This window comes from Larimichthys crocea, chromosome XVII, assembly GCF_000972845.2.
Source record: "Larimichthys crocea isolate SSNF chromosome XVII, L_crocea_2.0, whole genome shotgun sequence".
In the NCBI taxonomy this organism is placed as follows: Eukaryota; Metazoa; Chordata; class Actinopteri; family Sciaenidae; genus Larimichthys; species Larimichthys crocea.
Window position 1 is genome coordinate 8,187,788 of NC_040027.1, and position 18,938 is coordinate 8,206,725.

Here is an 18,938-nt window from a genome sequence, read left to right on the forward strand (position 1 = left end):
GGTTTATGAAGATGTTGGTAAGTCTAGGGTGGTGGTTAGAGAACAGTCTTCTCCTGTATAATGTTTCCATGATGATAAGTTATGAAACACTTGCCCTCTTCATTTTGTGCAGGTATGTATGGCACCTGCAATTGTTTTTATTTGTATTTTAGCACAATTTAACTGGTGTTGTTTAGCTGGTAAAGCAGCTGAAGGTGTATGGAGGCGTCATCGTCTTAGATTTATCAATTGATTGACAAAGCTTTAATTGGTGCTCTGAAAAATTTTTCGGCGCGCGCATAGCGTGCAATAACTTTTCTCCTCTATGGGCTAAGCCACCCCAGTTTCTTAAACCTAGTGACGTCCCTGGTACTGGATCAAGATTCTGAACCCTAAGAGTCCGGTTTAGCCCTGCTTTGTTATGGTTCGGCCCTGGTGTTCCTAAATTTACAGCTGAGAACTTTTGGTTGTCTTTGGTAGTGACCTTCAGGGCATCCATCACTGGTCCAGTTTGTGGAAGCATTCCCATTAACTCTGACATTCATGGTTCCCAGAGGATGAATCCCAATAACTACGTCTCCTCTCTTGTTTCCAGAGACCTTCGAATCACTCGTGTCCTTCACGTCCAACTTGACCGGCACTCTGTTCGACAGCGCCTACTCCGCTCTGGCGTCCGACTGTCGCCCCCTTGTGCTTCAGTTGTTCAGCGGCATCGAACGCCACCTTTCCGGAGACTCGAATTCCTCACTGGACCACAGCGTGCGTTGCTTCTACAACGACCTTTTCCCATTGGTCTACCGCCGCCTGCTCAACCCTGGGATCGGCCACACGTCACCCCAATCCTCCTCCTCCCCCTCCACAAATCACGACGACTGCCTGCGGATGACGCGGCAGGACGTCAGCCCGTTCGGACCTCATCCTCGCCTTCTGGTCAGCAGCTTGTCCCGCGCTCTGAGGGCGGGGCGAGCGCTGAGTCGACTGCTCAGGCTGGCCGGAGAGGTCGTGAACGCGACCGAGAAGGCCACGTTATCTCGAGAGTGCGGACGTGGCTTGGTGAGGATGCAGTACTGTTCGCACTGCAGAGGGCTGACGCTGATACGGCCCTGTACCGGACTGTGTGTCAACGTCATGAGAGGATGTCTGGTAAGTGAAGTCATATTGTACAAACATCTCGACGCTCCCTCCAACGACTAAAAGTCAGTCCCAGATTTACTCTCGTCTCTTTCTTAGCTCCCTCCCTTAACATCCTCTTCCGTCTCTTATCCTCTGCCATCTCCAGAGTTACGTTTCCCGCTCACCCAGCTCAGGTTCTGGCACGACATTCACTCTGCTTCCTGTTAGCATTCCCCATGGTTGCCTCCACATCTCTCCGGACCTGAAAACCTCCACATCCCGGCAGTCCCGACACTCCCTTTGAGGCAGCACAGATTGCAAATGTTAACTTACTTTTCAACCTCAACTCCTGGTGACAGAAAGCTTTGACTTGTTGCTAAACAGCTTTTCATGCATTGTAGTTACCAAATTAGTGTCGGGGAGAGTGAAGATGTTAATATAAGGCAGAAGAATTACAGAATGTTGCGTGGCATATGTCCCAAAATCGCTGTGTTCCTTTAGATTGACCTCCAGCCACTTCCAACGTGAATGATTTTAGACATATCTTGCCGTTTTGCAAATGTAAATCATGAAAGATGCTTTCAGATTTATCATTTTGGAGATTGTCACGTCATGTTATATTCAGCTTGAGTGTGTGTGTATTGGAGCTGACACTGATTTAGACGCATGAGGAAGCTCATCGTATCTGTCACGTTGCTGAATCGATAAATCATCCCCACATTAAGTTTCGACAAATAACAAGCGCGTCGCCAAAAGAACTGGCAGCGTCCTCTGAGCATATTACTGGCCCACTCCGAAGACACGGCGGACAGCTTTACCGGCACACGCAACACGGAGGCTTCATAGCACAAAGCCGGAAGATGGCATGTTCATCCCGCTTGAGACTTTCTTGGAAGGGAAGAAAAGTGTGATGGAAAAACAACTCCCATCATGTTTATCCTCCTCAGGCAAAGAACACACACACACACACACACACACACACACACACACACACAGCAAAGTCAAGAGGGACAGGAAGGAACAGCCTCTCCGTGACAGACGGCAGCAGGGTTTATGGAAAATGCTTCCTTGGCTCACCCGTCATGAGAAAGTGCCAGTCGTCTCAATCATTGGCTCGTCTCTCCGTTTGTTGTCCAAGTGTCACGGTCAATTTGTCACTGATTGATTGTGAAGTTTAATATATAAGCTCATCTACCAGCTGTTCAACACGTAAGATTAAAATATGTCTTTGCTCCTCTTGGCGCCTCGCTCATTTCTTTTCTCTTCTTCCAGATGGGCGTTTCAGAGCTCGGCGCCCCCTGGGGGAGTTTGGTGGTGTTGCTGCAACGTCTGGCTGCGACTTTAGCGACCAGCAGCAACCACAACAGCATGGAGTTAGCTCTGCTGGCGGTCCGAAACTACGTGAACGACGCCATACTGCACGCTCAGCTGCACGGGCCACGCATTACAGCCACAGTAAGCAGAGGGCATGATGGGGACGGAGGAGGACGGCCTGCTTTGTGCTCTGATTTAAATTTTAGAGAAGGAGTTTGGAGATGTCTCTCTGAAACGGGATCAGTAACAGATTGCTAAAGCATCCTTACTCATACGTCCCAATAATAAAGTCATTTGAATGTTGGACACAGAGGGAGGAAGGCCGTGGGTTTTCTTTCAGCCTGGCAGTTGGATCTCCTCCTCACAGAAAGCCTTGTACCTCGATGGGCTAAAAACAGCCTCCATTCTTCAGAGAATCAGGGGTTCCCCTCAGTCTGTGTGTGTGTGTGTGTGCGTGTGTGAGCGAGCGAGTGTGTGTGCGAGTGTGAATACAGATCCAGTGCCAGACAAAGACTGTGGTTGGCGGGACAACCGATACCCAGAATGCAGCTTGTTTTCTGAGTGATGAGAAAGTTTCTGTGGCTAATCTCTGGACAAACAAGACGGCACACACACACACACACACACACACACACACACACACACACACACACACACACTGCTGGGGGAAGAAACAGAGTAGCCATCCAACTTTGAGAGAACATTGTGGACTTAGTAGAGTAGATTCCTGAGTGGTAAACAAACACACACACACACACACATACAAGCATAATCACACTGCTAATTGTGACTAATAAGAAAATAGCACTTAATTGAATATTTGATCAAGCTTCTCATTCATTAGACACATCACCCCTGACCCTTTGATGTGTTAATAGGTGATTAAGACATGAATTTTAAGACCGCAGTAAGAAGAAGGAGAGGAGAATGTGTGTGTGTGTTTTGCTTTACAGCACAGAACAGAAAGAGGTATGACTATGAATATCTAAGACAAATATAAACACATAGCTCTTGTACAATTAATTGTGCATCGTTATTCAGAGATTAAGAATTCTAAAAGATGTTTGGATGCCGTAAAATGTAAATAAATGAGTTTATATCTAGAGAAAACAGTGAAGTTTATTTGAGTTTTGTGGCAGGTCTTCTGTCACGGCGTCCCAACATTTTCGGAATCATAGTATGAATATATATATCCCCTTATATTTACTATGCTATGAGAGGCAGACTGCACAGACATTCTGCAGTTCAAACATCCAGTTTCTGATGAAGGAGTTCTTGTGTAAACTGTAAACCACATCATTAGCCTCTCCAAAAACCCTGCAGCCTGTCTCCTCCTCAGGTAGAGAAGGTTTGTGGACCCCAGGCGGCTGGTCCCATGACGCCGAGCGCAAATCCAACCACCACGTCTCAAGCTCCGTCCTCCGTGAGCCCGGCTGCATCCGTCACCTCGCAGAGGTCACCTGTGACGTCGTCTCCCTCGGCGAAATCCCGGAGGTGAGTTACAAACGTCTGATGAAATGTATGAACATGTGACCTTCAGCCATAGCAGAAGATGTTCAAACATATGTGTGTGTGTGTGTGTGTGTGTGTGTGTGTGTGTGTCAGCAGGTCATTCCTTCCCAGAGGCTCCAGAGGAGACAAGAGTCGCAGCCTGAAAAAACTGTCAAGGTAAATGTATCTCCGTCAGTTGCACTTAATAATAATAACTTATATTTAATAAGTTACATAATAACTAATATTTCTACGGCACCTTTTAAAACAGAGTTTGTAAAATTAAGATTTAAGAACATGTTAAGGAGACGACAATAAAAGATGAAAGCAACAGGCATTAAACAAACATGACAATACAAAAAAATAAATGAGAGTAAAGGCTATAAAAGCAATACAGATAAATAAATAAGACAATAAAAGTCAATAAATTCATCTTAAATCTGTACAAACATTCATTAGCTCTCAATAAGGAGTCAAAGAAGACTTTGTCCAATGTGTGAGATTTGTGTCAGTCAGAGTAATGTGCAAATATTAGGACAGAAAAGTTCTGCAGAAACCTTCATCCCCTCCAGAACTGACTGCAACAGCATCCTCTACAGCACATCATCCAAAACTCTGCTGCACGTCTGCTCACCAACACCCATGACCACGTCACCCGTGTCCTCCAGAACCTCCACCTCCTCATTCAGTTCAAACCCCTCCATAACCAGACCCCTTCCTACCTCACTGACTTGCTCCATCGCCACAATCCGTCCTCCTGACGCTGACCTCCTGACTCCACCACCACCCAGGACTGAGCACCGCACCTGGAGCCTCCTCTGTACTGTAGCTGCCCTCCTCCCTCTGGAACTCTCTCCCTAAACACATCCGTGACTGTACCGACCTCCCAACATTCAAATCTCTGACAGAAAAACTCCTTTTTAAAGTTGCTTTTAATGTTTTTCTCAGTCTGAATGTGTGTAGTGAACTGTTTCATGCTGTTTTGCAACAGTCCCACCATGAGCACGCACCTAAACTCCAGTTAGACGTTCTAATTGAATCTGTTGTTCTTCCTGAAGCATAAAGTCATTTCCTAAGCGTGAGGCTTGAGATCAGACAGCTCGTTAAATGAAAACCTTCATATCAGATTTTCATTATGCAGCCATTATCAAAAGTGCTTTGAGCTTCTCTTCCAGTAACTTCAAGTCAGAGTCTATCAGGAGGGATTTCACAGGGAATCGAACATGACAGGTCTAAGTTGAAACAAATAAAAGCATGCGGTCCAGCGGTCCTACTCGTTCAGCTCTCTCTCTCTCTCTCTTTCAGGGAGTTCGAGGGCTCGATCCAGCGGTACCAGTGGTTTTTCTCAGAGCTGCCGGAGATGCTTTGCGAAAGCGAGATGGCGGTCGAGCAGCACACGTGCTGGAGCGGCCAAGACGTCGTAGAGAGGTGTGTGTGTTCGTTGCATTTACACTTCGTACACCAAGCATGTAGAACTTTTTGGCTCTGTGGTTCTGGGCGACGGCTCGAGTGAGGCAGATTTCAGCTTTGTACGTGATATTTTGGGACAAAGCTGAAGCAACAGACAGTGTGTGTATGAGCAACATAAGTACATGAGAGAAGAAGAAATCGTGTGGCCATGACAATCCAAGTTGGTGCATCAGTTTGTCCCTCGATGACTCGAGTGTTGCTACAATATTTAGTATTCCTCTCTGCGCCGCCACATGTCCAGAAGCTACAGTATCTCGCAGCAGTGTTGATTTACAATAGAGGGAATATTCGTCCCAGTTTTCTGTCACGTCTGATCACCACTCAGTGTTAAGTGACAAAGCAGCAGATACTAAATGCTCAGCAGCACTTCACTGATGTAAATCATGTTTTTGTCACTTGTACGTAAGCCTGGCATCAATCTTTGATTTATCTGGAACTTTATGAATATTATGTGTCAGCAATGAGAGCGTCACTCAGGTGGACCGGGTCTAACTATGAGTCGGATTATTTTTAAATAAGAAAAAGGGAGCAGGGTGTGTGTGTGTGTGTGTGTGTGTGTGTGTGTGTCTGTGTGTGTGTGTGTGGCTCCTAATAGTTGCCAGGGTGGGTGGGGTGACAGGGTTGTGAAGGTTAGAGAGTTCGTTTCCAGAGTCTTTCTCATGGTGATTACATTGGCAGCTTAAACTGGTAACAAGACAAATGGACACACACACACGCACACACACACACACACACACACACATACGGACACACACAAATGCACTCAAACACACGCATACCAACACGCACCATGCAATACACACAGAATACGGGATGATTGTGCTCATCTGACATCTCACTGCACACGGGCCTATCTCAACACACACACACACATTTGTGCACACACACACTCGCGCGCACACACACACACACACACACACACACACACACACACACACAATCAGTTCTGTCCGTCTCAGTGGGGAAACAGTTGCTGTGATGGAGAAGGTTTTTCCATTAATGGTCTATCAACCGTATGAAACAGACTATGTAGCCTTTCAAGGACGTCCTACACAAACAAACACCACACACACACACACACACACACACACACACACACACACTTTGTCAGTGTGACAGTGAAGGTCTGTAAACTTTGTATTTAATAGCTCTCTGCGAATATTTGAAGTAAAGCAACAGTTCAGCATTGATGTGCTTTAGATGATCGTTGTCTGTGTTCAGTGAAGTGAAGTCCACATTGATGCATCTGTAATAATGCACGCTTCATCACAACGTTTCACTGGTGGTGTTGAGTAACGTGTGATGTATTTTCATGCATTTAAAAAAATGTGTGCTGCATCGTCAGTGATTATTATGTAAGAAAATCACAAGTAAAATGAGTGAAATGTCTTTTTATGACACGACATGAGCTGATGATTGATATATGATATGTTGTATAGGTCGTCATAATGTTCAACATTTCAAGATTTTATATTATATAATATATATAAGATATTTAAGATAAAGAAAAGTTGTAGTTTAACAAATGGCTGATTTATCAGAGCTGTTAAAGTGAAGTGTGTTTACAAGTCGAATGTCCTTCCATGTCTAAACTCAGGTGATTTTATCCAGTCCACCTTAAACCAGGTGATTCTGTGACAGCTCATGAAACATTCAGATCTCCTCCGGCTGAAGTTTTACTTTGTAGAACAGAAGAGATGTCACACTCAGCCTGTGCTGGAGTTCAGCCAGTCTGTGCCTCTCTGACCTCTTTACATCTTCTTCTTCTCTCTCTCTCTCTCTTTTTTGCATCCGACCATCCATTCATCTCTCCATCCTCCTATTCAGACCTCCATTCATGTCCTCCGCCCTCTGACCCACTTCACTTACAAATGTCTGTGCTGGAGAGAGTGTGTGTATGTGAGAGAAACACACACACACACACACACACACACACACACACACACACACACACACACACACACGCCTAAGAGCATCTTAAATCTTTTGAACCAAACAATCAAAAACAATTATTTTAAGGTGTTATTTAAGGCGGTATTACTTAAATTTCACTTGAAAACAAGTGAGAGAAATGTGTGAATAAATAATAATAACTATAATCTTGAGGTCAAAGTCTCAGGATACAACTGCCAGTGAGTAATTTGGACACCCATGAGTAAACACGACGATCAGCTGCCAGCCCAGAGCGGGCCATATAAAAACTGATGGCACGACCCGATTGGCAGAAGACTGCGCTCCAATCACTCGTGGCCAATCGAGTCCAGGCAGAAAGTAAATATACATACACATTCATCATGTAGCAGGTACGATGCTGCAAGAATCATACACACAAATAATCTTATTTTACAATAACTACTACAAATACAATCCACACCATCTGCACCGCCTCGTGTGGTCTTCTGTCATATTACAGACGCAGTGTCCCTAAATCTCAATATATCCGTCTTTCATGATGTTTCAATGACATTTAAAGTCGCAGCTGTGCCGAGCAGCTTCCTCTCCATCCTCTCCATCCTCTTAATGTCACAGCCTCCATCTGCAGCTAATTTACATCTCTCTCTCTCTTTCTCTGTGAATGTCTCTGGATTTCATTTGTAGCTTTTGTCCTCAGCTTGATTTAAATCAGAGATGTGTGTGACACGCTGATAAAGTCTCCCAACCTTTGTTTGACTGACTGTAAAGAAGAACTTCGGAGTGAGGACGAGGTCATGTTGTGTAATTGTGCTGAAACATTCTCAACAGTTTCAGTTTGACGTCGTCTTGCAGCCGTTCATGCTCACTGAACGTTGCTGTTTGGAGCTGCAACAGCTGATTCTCACCAGGAGAGGGAAGCATCTTCTAACTAAGCTCAGTCTGCTTCCACTGCTGAAAACCTGCCACACCCGTGTGTGTGTGTGTGTGTGTGTGTGTGTGTGTGTGTGTGTTGATGTATTTGTGCCTTTTTTTTATTGCATGTGTTTAATATCTGTCATTAATGCTTCACAGAGGTTGGTGGGAGAAACACAGAGAAATAATTGTCTGCAGGGGATGAACGGGAATATGAAGGATGATAGAGAAAGTGAGACAAAGTGTCATTTTTCCAAACCACAGCGTATCGCTTCAGCATCTGGTACAAGAGGCGCAGGTATTAGCCTCAGGTGTCTGTATTGAATGTGTGTGTGTGTGTGTGTGTGTGTGTGTAACAGAGCTATGTAAATGACTCCACAGGAATGCAGCGAGATTTACAATTGAGGTTGTGACTCTCATAATTACACAGATCAGATCGCTATCGCAGGTAATTTCATTTTCACTGTTTTTTTGTGAGCGTGTGTGTGCATGTGTGTGTGTGTGTGTGTGTGTGTGTGTGTGTGTGTGCGCACGCCACAGACTCTTTAAGCGTTCGCCGTGAAGATAACACCGAATAATGGATCCCTGTGTGTGTGTTGCTGTTAACAACCGTGCAGTAACCGAGGGCAACAGCAGAGCAGCTTTGTCATCACGGTGCCGGTGATTTATGCCTGACGTTCTCCAGATCTTATTAAGTGTCACTCAAAGTCACGCCTCTGTGTGTGTGTGTGAGTGTGTGTGTGTGTATCACCTGCAGCACACTTTCTGCAATATTATCATCTGGTGTCAAACAGACAGAGAATCCTGACATGTAGCCAGCAGCTCATTCACAGCGCTGACATCTTGCATGTACCGGACAAGAGAGAGTGCTTCAGGTGTGCAGATGGATACCTTCCTCCATGTCTGCATGTCTGTGTCTGTGGCCTCAGTAACGTTCATCAGCGTCTCCGCGCGTCATTTCGTTGATGAAAGAGACAAAAGCTGCAATCAATGACAGCGATCACTCCCTCTGCCTTTCTGCAGAACTGCTCGTTTTAAATCAACTTGACAATCCTGAAGTGCGATCAAATAAAAACACAAAGCCACAAGCTCTTCACTTCCATCCTCAGTCGGCCTGTTTCTGTTAAGCATTATGTGAAAATAAAACTTTGAACAGATGTTTAGCTGCAGCTGGCAGCCTGTTGTAAACATGTCTCCTCCTGCAAATAACAGAGAGATTCACACGAGTCTGTGTAACCTTCACAGCCTCAGACGGCTGATAGGTGAAACATCTTCTTCTTCCTTTTATATTACAGAGCATATCCCATTAATAACTGATCTTTACATTACGTCTTGCACAGTCATAGTCATGGGAATTGGATCATGTCGTCCACTTACATTTGCGCTGGAGATTGCAGCGACCCCGCTAACTATCATCCAATTTGCAGGTTGTCCTACCTGTCAATTATCCTGGAATTGCTAATCAATAACAGCTGAAGGCTTTCCTCACGGAGCCTCCACGTCAATCTGCTTTCAGAGTCAATGCAACCCCCATCACACATCTACATTAGGAATACTGTCCTGTATATTTATAGATTTAGCAAAAGGGTTTTTTAAGCCCTGAGATTTCTTTAATGTTTGATCGTCAGATACATCTATATGCAGACGATACACTATTATACTGTGAGAGAGATTACAACTCCTCTTTAATCAGCTTTAAGATACTTTTACCCACAAAGGTACTTCATGAGTATACTCAGTACTCAATATGAAGAGACATGTTATAATAACTTCCGTTTCTGTCTGTGTACATACAGAATTTCCCTTGTTGAAGTTGTTATTTCTTCTCATTTCTCTAACGTGCTGCTGCCTCCACCTTTGTTCCCTTCGACTTAATTTACTATTAAGCTCTTGAATTCATTACTGGAGATAATTACAATGCCCACCACTGCATTTTTCATGATTTGGTTGGTCGTCCTTCACTGAGACACAGTAACCCCTCGCTGCTGATTTATCTCCAACTGTCTTGTTGGAAAACCGCCCTCTGATATTCGTCTTTCAACACTTTAGAAGAAACGGCTTTATTGCCGGTGGTCTTATGAAACGATCTGCACTTAATCTGCTTGATCTGCCACTTAAACACGCTCTGTGACTCCTCAACTATAGATAATAATGGACTTGTGCATGCCTGTCACGCTTTAAATAATGATGTTAATTATTTTGTATCTTCCTTCCTCTGTTTGTGTCTGTCTATTTATTTGAGTTAGCTTCTTTGTTTAGCTGTGGTGACAGAGCAGCGTAAGGTCAAATCCATTGGCTGTCACTCTTAGCTTCATTGTTACTAATGAAGACACATTCCGAGCTTTAACAAAGATTAAGGGAAACATGGTTATGCCAGAATGTGTGTGAGGTGTCGACAGTCGTGCATGTGTAGCGGATTCATTGGATGTGCAGCGTTAAAACTGATCCCCCCCAAATCTTTGCTGGAGTCTGAGGAATCTCGGGATTTCCCCCCGGGAGCAGTCTGTGGTTTTTAATTGAGCTCTTTTTTTTTTTCATCCTCCCTCCTCACCCCTCCATCTTCCCCCTCAGCTTCGCTGTCATATTCTGCTCTTTCCACTGACATGAATTTTTATAAATCAGTGAGCGTGGGAGGGAGGGGGGATTCTCAATCAATGTGTTGCACACATGTTAGTACATGTACCATCATATCCTGTTTTTATCTACCACACTTCCCAGACGTTAACAGACAGTCAGCCCAGTCAGGGCAGATTTAAACTCTTACAGACATTATATAGGATGCACTTTGTTCATTTGCTGCATCTTTGTAATCAGTGTGTAAGTAGTTTCCATGGTGATAGTGTTTGAAACGCTCCTTGTAGCAATACATAAGGTCTGTCTCATGGAGTAAGCAGGGCAGCCAGCTAACTTTAGGGGTTTATGAGGCTCACTCGGCGGCGTAGCTGACTTCCTCTGGTCAGATAAAAGGATCTGAGGAGTGTAAATGTCCCACCCACTAACAAACTCACTACTTCAGCTCACACGATACTCGTGCATGCTTGTCAGTAGGAAGCAAATCCTCACCTTCTTCCAGACGACGTGGTCCGTCCCACTTTGGCTCTTATCATGCAGCAGATGAAGGAATGTAAACACAGTTAGTTTGAGATGTTTGATTAAAGCACAATACGGCCTGATCACGTACGGTAAACCTGCCGAGCACCGCATACAGTATCTGACGCTGATCTAGAAATCAAAAGCTACGCATGAGACACCCACTGCAGGAAGTCCGTGCCCCTCTGAGTACACTACAGAGTCACACAGACCTTCATCAGCTGCTCTTTTCCATCTACAGTGCAGTTTCTCTTCAGTAATCCACCAGAATTATAGTGAAGCATCTCATCATGGAGCATGAGAGCAAAACTAATTGTTCATATCCACTCCAGGCTACTGGAGGTTCAAATTGTCAACAGTAAAATGTTTAATTTATTTCATTTAGTTCTGTTTCTGTTGATTATATTCATGTTTATTTTTCTCTGCTGCATCACATTATTTTCGCCTCTCTAACGTGAGCATCTGAAGCCTCATCATCTCCTAAATTAAACATGCAGCACTTGATGTGTTGATGTTCCAGCGATTAGCTGAATATTTTATGTGAATTTTGCCGAAAGCTGGATTAAAAAATGTCAGACAGTACCTCTGTGAGGCTTGTTATCCCACTGTAGATTGCTGATGTCAGGCTTTCGGGGTCCAGTGTGTCCATTGAAAGGGGAGGGTGAGGCGATGGGTATTCAGTTGGTTGTACAAACACCAAAACACAAAAGGAACCAGACAAAGCTGAAGTTGGGTTTGTGAATGTTGAATAAAACTTTTGGAGGCTTCATGCGTCACACTAAAGTCTCAGACCAGCAGGGTTAGCATGGCTCCACAGGCCGGGGTCTCCACCACCATCTCACCATCTCTTGGCGTTAGTCATTTTATATTCAGCTGACGTCACCGCGGAGCTTCTCTCTGGTTCCCACAATCTTCTTCTTCCCCTGTTGCCATAGAGTGTGTTTGTGTTTCAAGGGTGTGGACTCCGCGGTTACTGAGTTGGTGGCTAATTGTATTAGCCAGCAAAGCTGGTTTGGAACTTGGAAAAAAAAAATATGAGTCATGAACTGTTGATTCTTCTCTTTTGCTTTTCTCTCACTTCATCCACCCACTGTCACCACGACACAGAGATAAAATGATGGGAAACTTGCAGCTTGTAGTCCACTGAAGAGATGATCAGGGACCAAACTTAGTTATGAACTCTCCTTCAGTGAGAAGTTCCTATCTGGACATAAATGCAGAAAAAGAAACATTTAAAATAACATTTAGTCTAAAAATAGTTAATAGAATAAATAGGTCATAGACCTGTAGAGAGGTAAAACTCTAGAGAGAGTTAACGAACAGCCTCTCACGTGTAAAGACAGTTTTTCACAGAGTTTTTAATATTTTACAAAGACTGAGGATTTCATCAGGTCACTATTTACAAGACTACAACAGTTTCCCATCATGCACCTGGTAGAAATCTATAAGAAGAAAAAGTGTTGAACGATGAAAGAGAAGCAAAAAGGAGCTTTTGCCCTCAGCTGCCTCTCTGTGAGCATTTCGAGGACATGTCAGAGACCTTTCGCTCACTCCACAGCTCACTACAGTCCAAGAGAACCGACCCCGGAGTCCTGTATGTAGCCAGTTATTCCTGATGGTGCTAGAGAGAGCGCACCGACTGGTTGTTGACACTGAGTAGAGACTAAAAAGCTCTGATAAAATGAAACATGTTTGATTTTATCAGAATAGACTTTTTTTATCACCACCTCGCGACAAAAGGCTTGAAATTTGTCTGCGGCAGAGAAATCATGTGAAAATCTTGCAGATCTCTCGCTGCTTCACAGCATTAAGCCTCACCACATCTCATCTTTAAACTGTGCTTGAGGGTTTTTTTGAATTATTCGCGGCGTGTTGCACCTTTTGTGAGATCTCAATGATTTATCCTACGTGGAATGACTCTGGTAAAAACCTGTTTTGATAAAAATCTCGATGACTTCAACGAGGTGGTTAAGATTTAAGAGCCGTCTGCCAGGAGATGAACTCATGTCACCAAAGCTGAAAGTCTCGAGTGACTCTGAAGACTGTGTGTCTTTGTTTTTTTGCCAGGAGTAAACAAATTTTACAATGTGTGTGTGTGGGAGAGTGTGTGTGAATCACCACACTGACAGAACACACTGGTATAGTGACTGTGGGAAAACTGGGGCAGGAGAGCAACACTCACACACACACACACACACACACACACACACACACACACACACACACATATACACACTCAGAACTGGGACAGAAAGTACTGCATGTCTCTCTTCTTCTTCTCTCTTTCTATAGTTATGCAGGTCGTGTGGTTGGCAGCACTTTAAAAGCCCAGAGGGAGAACCCGGAGATGACTGTCCGTAATACAGATCCTGTCCTGAAGGGGGCGAAACTGAGGCTGGAGCAGCTAACACAGGTACACACACAGTTTTTATAAGACGTCTTAAATATCCCCATCCATGTCTGTTAACTCTGAAAAGCTCCCAGAGGATGACTCCCATCGTTTCTTCTTGCACCACCATCAGACAAAATGTTCCTCTTCGTCCTCTTACTGGATTTATTCGTTACCATTAGAGAAATTTTCCATTTTGGAGATTTCACATGAGATTTCTTTCTTGTGGCGTCATTCGTCGAGCTAAAATATCAGTGCTGCATCAACACGAACTCTGTAACGTATCTTCGGCATTCTAGTTTTCTAGTTCACATAATAAGTAGTCCAGAACGGTCCCGCGTGTGCCTCGAAGGCTTGGGTGAGGTAAAGCTCGGGTGTTGCAACTGATCCAACTGTAACCCATCATCAGGATAAAATATCAGCGTGGCATCAACAAGAACTTTGTGACGTGTCTTCGGCATTCCAGCGCTGACATGTCTGACATGGACATTTCCCAGGGCTCACACAATAAAGTGTGTGTTAACATCTGTAAACATCTACCAACCAGGAGAGTGCAGCTTAGCACCGGTTCATAGCATCAAAGCACAAGTCCTATGTACTGCTCAAACGGTGGTTTCGTTATCAACCTTTTGCCGTCCTCACTCGTCTTCGCCAAAGTCCAGTCGCAGCAGGTTAGGCGTCTGATCACTTCACAGGTCGATGATGGGAATATAGGAACAGTTCAGGAACATTACTGAACATTTAACGGCACGTATCATGAGCTACATTAAGGTGTGACCCCACTACGCAGACTAGGAGCTGCCCTCTGGTGTAAATCTGTATTTTGAAGAACTTCGATGTAGATAGAGTCAGATTAAGCAACATGATCTGTGGGTGGTTCTTCCACAGATGGTTAACATCTTCTGTAGTCACCATGATGTATGAAGGTGGTTAGCATTCTGCAGGAATGCTGCTTCTTGCCCGTAACGGATGGATCATTCATATGCATGCTCAAATAATGATGCTATTGTGAGTTTGATCTTTGTCTGGTTATTATCACAGTGAAACATTAAGTTCAACCTGTTGGTGTGACGAACATCTGGCTCTCAATCATCCATTATCACCTCGTGTGTGAAGCACTGCTTTATCCAATAAACTTAAATGTCAGCACTCTGAAGAAATGTGGATAATAGCACGCAGTAATAAATTAATGCATTCAACAATTAAACCTGATTTATGGAGCACTTTGAAAGCTCTGGACAGCGAAGCAATACGACAATATGATTTGCATGGATGATTCATAAAAACGTACAAATGATGATCACATAAAATGATACAGCAACGGTTATTCATGATGATGATTCATTATCTGAACCGAAGACCATGTGGCAGCAGCTGATATCAGTGACTAGTCCAGCAGCAGTCAGCCCAGCTCGGCGTCTGTCTTTCAGCCTTTTATTTCACCAAGCTCTCACCAACCACTAAAAGTCAGTCCCACATTTACTCTTGTCCGGCGGCTTCTTGCTCGCTCACTCTCTCCTTTTCTCTTCTTAGCTTCCTTCCAGAGTTATATTTCTGGTAGCCCAGCTCCTGTTCTGGCACGACACTGGCTCCACCCCACCCCACCCTCACAGTCCGAGCAGCCTGGCTAACGAAATCATAAATTTTGGAATATTCATGTAAATCACAGGTTTATTTTTCTGTTTTTTTGCTGTCAAAGCTTTTTTTGCGCTCCGTCTAATTTTGGCGGCGAGTCCATTAATCACGCTGCATTTACATGGAAGGAAACGCCAAGTCAGCATCACCCCCTCCTCTCTGTCATATACACAAACACACACCGAGCACGCACCGTGTAATCATTTATGTTTGAGATCCACCTCCTCGCCTTATTAATTCTGTGTAACTCCGACGTGTCCTGTTAGTCTGTGATTTAAAGAGCGTTGGATCCATCCATCCTGAGGCTTCTCGCACACACACTTAGATCTTCAGGCTTGTGAGATATGCCAGATAGCTGCATGGTGTTAAATGCTAACAGGCCACAGCATGAAGGGAAAAGTCAGATATAACGCGGCACATCTGCACTGCAAACAAACACACCCACACTGTGTGAGTGCACAGTTTAGAGAGTCACCTTTTGGAAATCCACGGCCCGAGCTGAGCCTCTTTTCATGTTAGTGCTTCCTCTGCGGGGGGAAGCCATTCATCTGAAGCATTAATGCGCTTCATGTATGAATAATTATTCATGCCTGTCATGTTGCCATTTACACAGCGAGGCCGAGAGGAGGAGCTCAATATAAAACAGGACAAAGAAGCATCTGTGGAATTTTAATGATTTCATCAGCTGGAGACTCGTCTTCTTTCAGTCTTCCTCAGTGTTGGGCAAGTTACTCCAAAGAAGTAACTAGTTACGGTTACTAGTTACTTCGCCCAGAAAGAAACTAAAGTAGTTACTGAGTTACAAATGATAAAAGTAACTAGTTACTTTGGAAAGTATGATGATGGGAAGAGTAATCAATTAGATTACTGTTACTAACGCCATTATTTATAGCGCTGTTATTCCCATCACTGGTCTTCTTTCAGTCTTCCTTCAGTCTTCCGTCCGTCTTCTTTCAGTCTTCATTCAGTCTTCCTTCAGTCTTCCATCAGTCTTCCATCAGTCTTCTTTCAGTCTTTCTTCAGTCTTCTTTCAGTCTTCCTTCAGTCTTCCTTCAGTCTTCTTTCAGTCTTCCGTCAGTCTTCTTTCAGTCTTCCTTCAGTCTTCCTTCAGTCTTTCTTCAGTCTTCCGTCAGTCTTCTTTCAGTCTTCTTTCAGTCTTTCTTCAGTCTTCAGTCAGTCTTCTTTCAGTCTTCCTTCAGTCTTCTTTCAGTCTTTCTTCCATCTTCTTTCAGTCTTCTTTCAGTCTTCCTTCAGTCTTCCTTCAGTCTTCCTTCAGTCTTCTTTCAGTCTTCTTTCAGTCTTCCTTCAGTCTTCCGGCGGTCTTCCTTCAGTCTTCCTTCAGTCTTCTTTCAGTCTTCCATCAGTCTTTCTTCAGTCTTCCATCAGTCCTTCCGTCAGTCTTCCTTCAGTCTTCCGTCAGTCTTTCTTCAGTCTTCTGTCAGTCTTCCTTCAGTCTTCCTTCAGTCTTTCTTCAGTCTTCTTTCAGTCTTCTTTCAGTCTTCCTTCAGTCTTCCATCAGTCTTCTTTCAGTCTTCCATCAGTCTTCTTTCAGTCTTCCATCAGTCTTCTTTCAGTCTTCCATCAGTCTTCTTTCAGTCTTCTTTCAGTTTTTCTTTCAGTTTTTCCTTTCAGTCTTCTTTCAGTCTTCCATCAGTCTTCTTTCAGTTTTTCTTTCAGTTTTTCTTTCAGTCTTTCTTGAGTCTTCTTTCAGTCTTCCTTCAGTCTTTCTTCAGTCTTCCATCAGCTCAACCTGCAGTTAATCCTCACTTTGTTCAAAGGGATGATTTCAGGAAATAAAGCAGCATAGAAACCATCATATCTGTCTGAGATATGACACTACAGCTGACAGCTACAAGGTGAAACATTTTAAATCACATTTGTACCGTTTATATAAAGACTGAGCTCCGGTTCTGGCACGACACCGGTTTAAAATCTGTTATTTCATGAGGGGAAACCAAACACTGGCACCTTAATGATTAAAAAATAACACTATAATTGGTCCTACGTGCATCTTTACTTTGAGATCCTGTCCTCAAAAAATAGGATAGACCAAAAGTCCTCGCCATGGCCTCTAACTCGAAGTTTTTCTCCGCTCTGGAGATGCCACCATGAATAATTTTCCCTCGTACGCTTATTAGTTTCACTGGAGAGTTTCAGCGCCACATGGTCCAAATTCTGTTTAAATTCTGGCTTTTCCACATGAATAAGAAAACACATTTCTGCTTGGAAACATTGCTGTAATGCATTTTTGTCCTCCCCACAGCCCTCATTTGCAGTCTTATGACATGACGGTGAATCACTGCACAGAGTCTAGTCTGTCTCCGCGTCCCTTCGGACATGCTGTCATATAATAACCTTGGTTCCCCTTGATTCCACGGGATGCCCTACACACCTACTGTACAGCGGTGTCCAGATGTTCCTCCTTATGTATGCAACCTGCATCCATCTAGCAGGGAAAACCAGGGAGACGATAACAGCGTTTGCTATTTTTAAAGTGTTAAAAATACCAAGTAGCGTTCTAGCTTTCACTCTTTGGTCGCCTACTTGAAATATGAAGGGACATAATACCGTCATAAATATCATGCACACAAAATAAAAGCAGGTTATAAGCTCTGTGTGTAAAGCACAGACTATAATTATGTGCAGGGCTGCTGCTGCACAGTGTCACACAGCGAGGAAAAATGTATACTATTTGCATACTCAGTCAGAATGTGTGTTTCCCCTTGTGCACCAAAGTATACAGCAACGATGTATATCTTGTGTTAAAGGGATTATATCTGCAAGGCAGAGTGTAAATAGCAGAAAGGAAAATGGATTATTATTATTTTTTTGGCTGTCTAGCAACAAGCAACTTAGGCGAGGGAGCTAAATACTCACACCCTGCATGGCAATGAAGTTTTAAGAACGAACCCCAAAGAGTCGACTCTCAGTTTGGCCTTTGTAGTATTTAATTTGCCAGACAGATTTCACCAGTGTAAGGTAATATAAATCATTACGATAGATGTTTGCAATCTCAGTGGCATCATCTGTGTGTGTGTGTGTGTATATATAGAAATGTTATCTTAGGGGAAAATAGAATAAAATAATATGTCAGCACAATATATCTTTTTTCTTTTATGAAACTGGTGGCTGTTTGCCTTATCTCTGTTTTCAGCCGGAATTCATATATTACCCACCTTGACTCTCCGCGATACACATTCATCATACCGTGAACCAATTATACGCTCCTGTCGCTGTGTGTGTGTGTGTGTGTGTGTGTGTGTGTGTGTGTAACTGTTGTATAGTTTCTTACTTGGACTAAAGTTCGTGTGTCGTCCCTCGTGAGTTCGTCAAAATTCCGCAAACGCTGATTGAAGTCGAAAACCCGATATCTGACTCACAATTATGTAACACGCCACAGCACCACGCCACGCTGTGACGTCACGGAGCGCTGCAGAATATGGATTCACGACCTCAATTAACCTTCAGCCTGCTCTCTGACCTGTGTGCGCTTCCTCGTTCTTTATTGTTTTTCTGCATGACTCTGTTTGTGAGAATATGTTTGTTTGATCAGAGCACACCACACTGCTGACCTTTGACCTTATCACTATTATTATGAGATCCGATGATGATGCAGGATGAGAAGTCACCA

General features: G+C 43.8%; 1 protein-coding gene across 2 annotated transcripts in view; it reads left to right on the forward strand.

Moving 5' to 3' along the window:
- LOC104930565 (glypican-5) overlaps positions 1-18,938 on the forward strand; it is a 45,298-nt gene that overhangs the window by 7,240 nt on the left and 19,120 nt on the right. Inside the window, exons 3-8 of one of the 2 annotated variants that reach the window (XM_027289834.1) lie at positions 575-1,122; positions 2,365-2,547; positions 3,746-3,900; positions 4,012-4,074; positions 5,203-5,325; positions 13,576-13,696. In XM_027289834.1, the coding sequence (XP_027145635.1) occupies positions 575-1,122; positions 2,365-2,547; positions 3,746-3,900; positions 4,012-4,074; positions 5,203-5,325; positions 13,576-13,696 (1,193 nt within the window). The remainder of the gene's footprint in view (positions 1-574; positions 1,123-2,364; positions 2,548-3,745; positions 3,901-4,011; positions 4,075-5,202; positions 5,326-13,575; positions 13,697-18,938) is intronic. The other variant, XM_027289835.1, reaches the window with a different exon arrangement.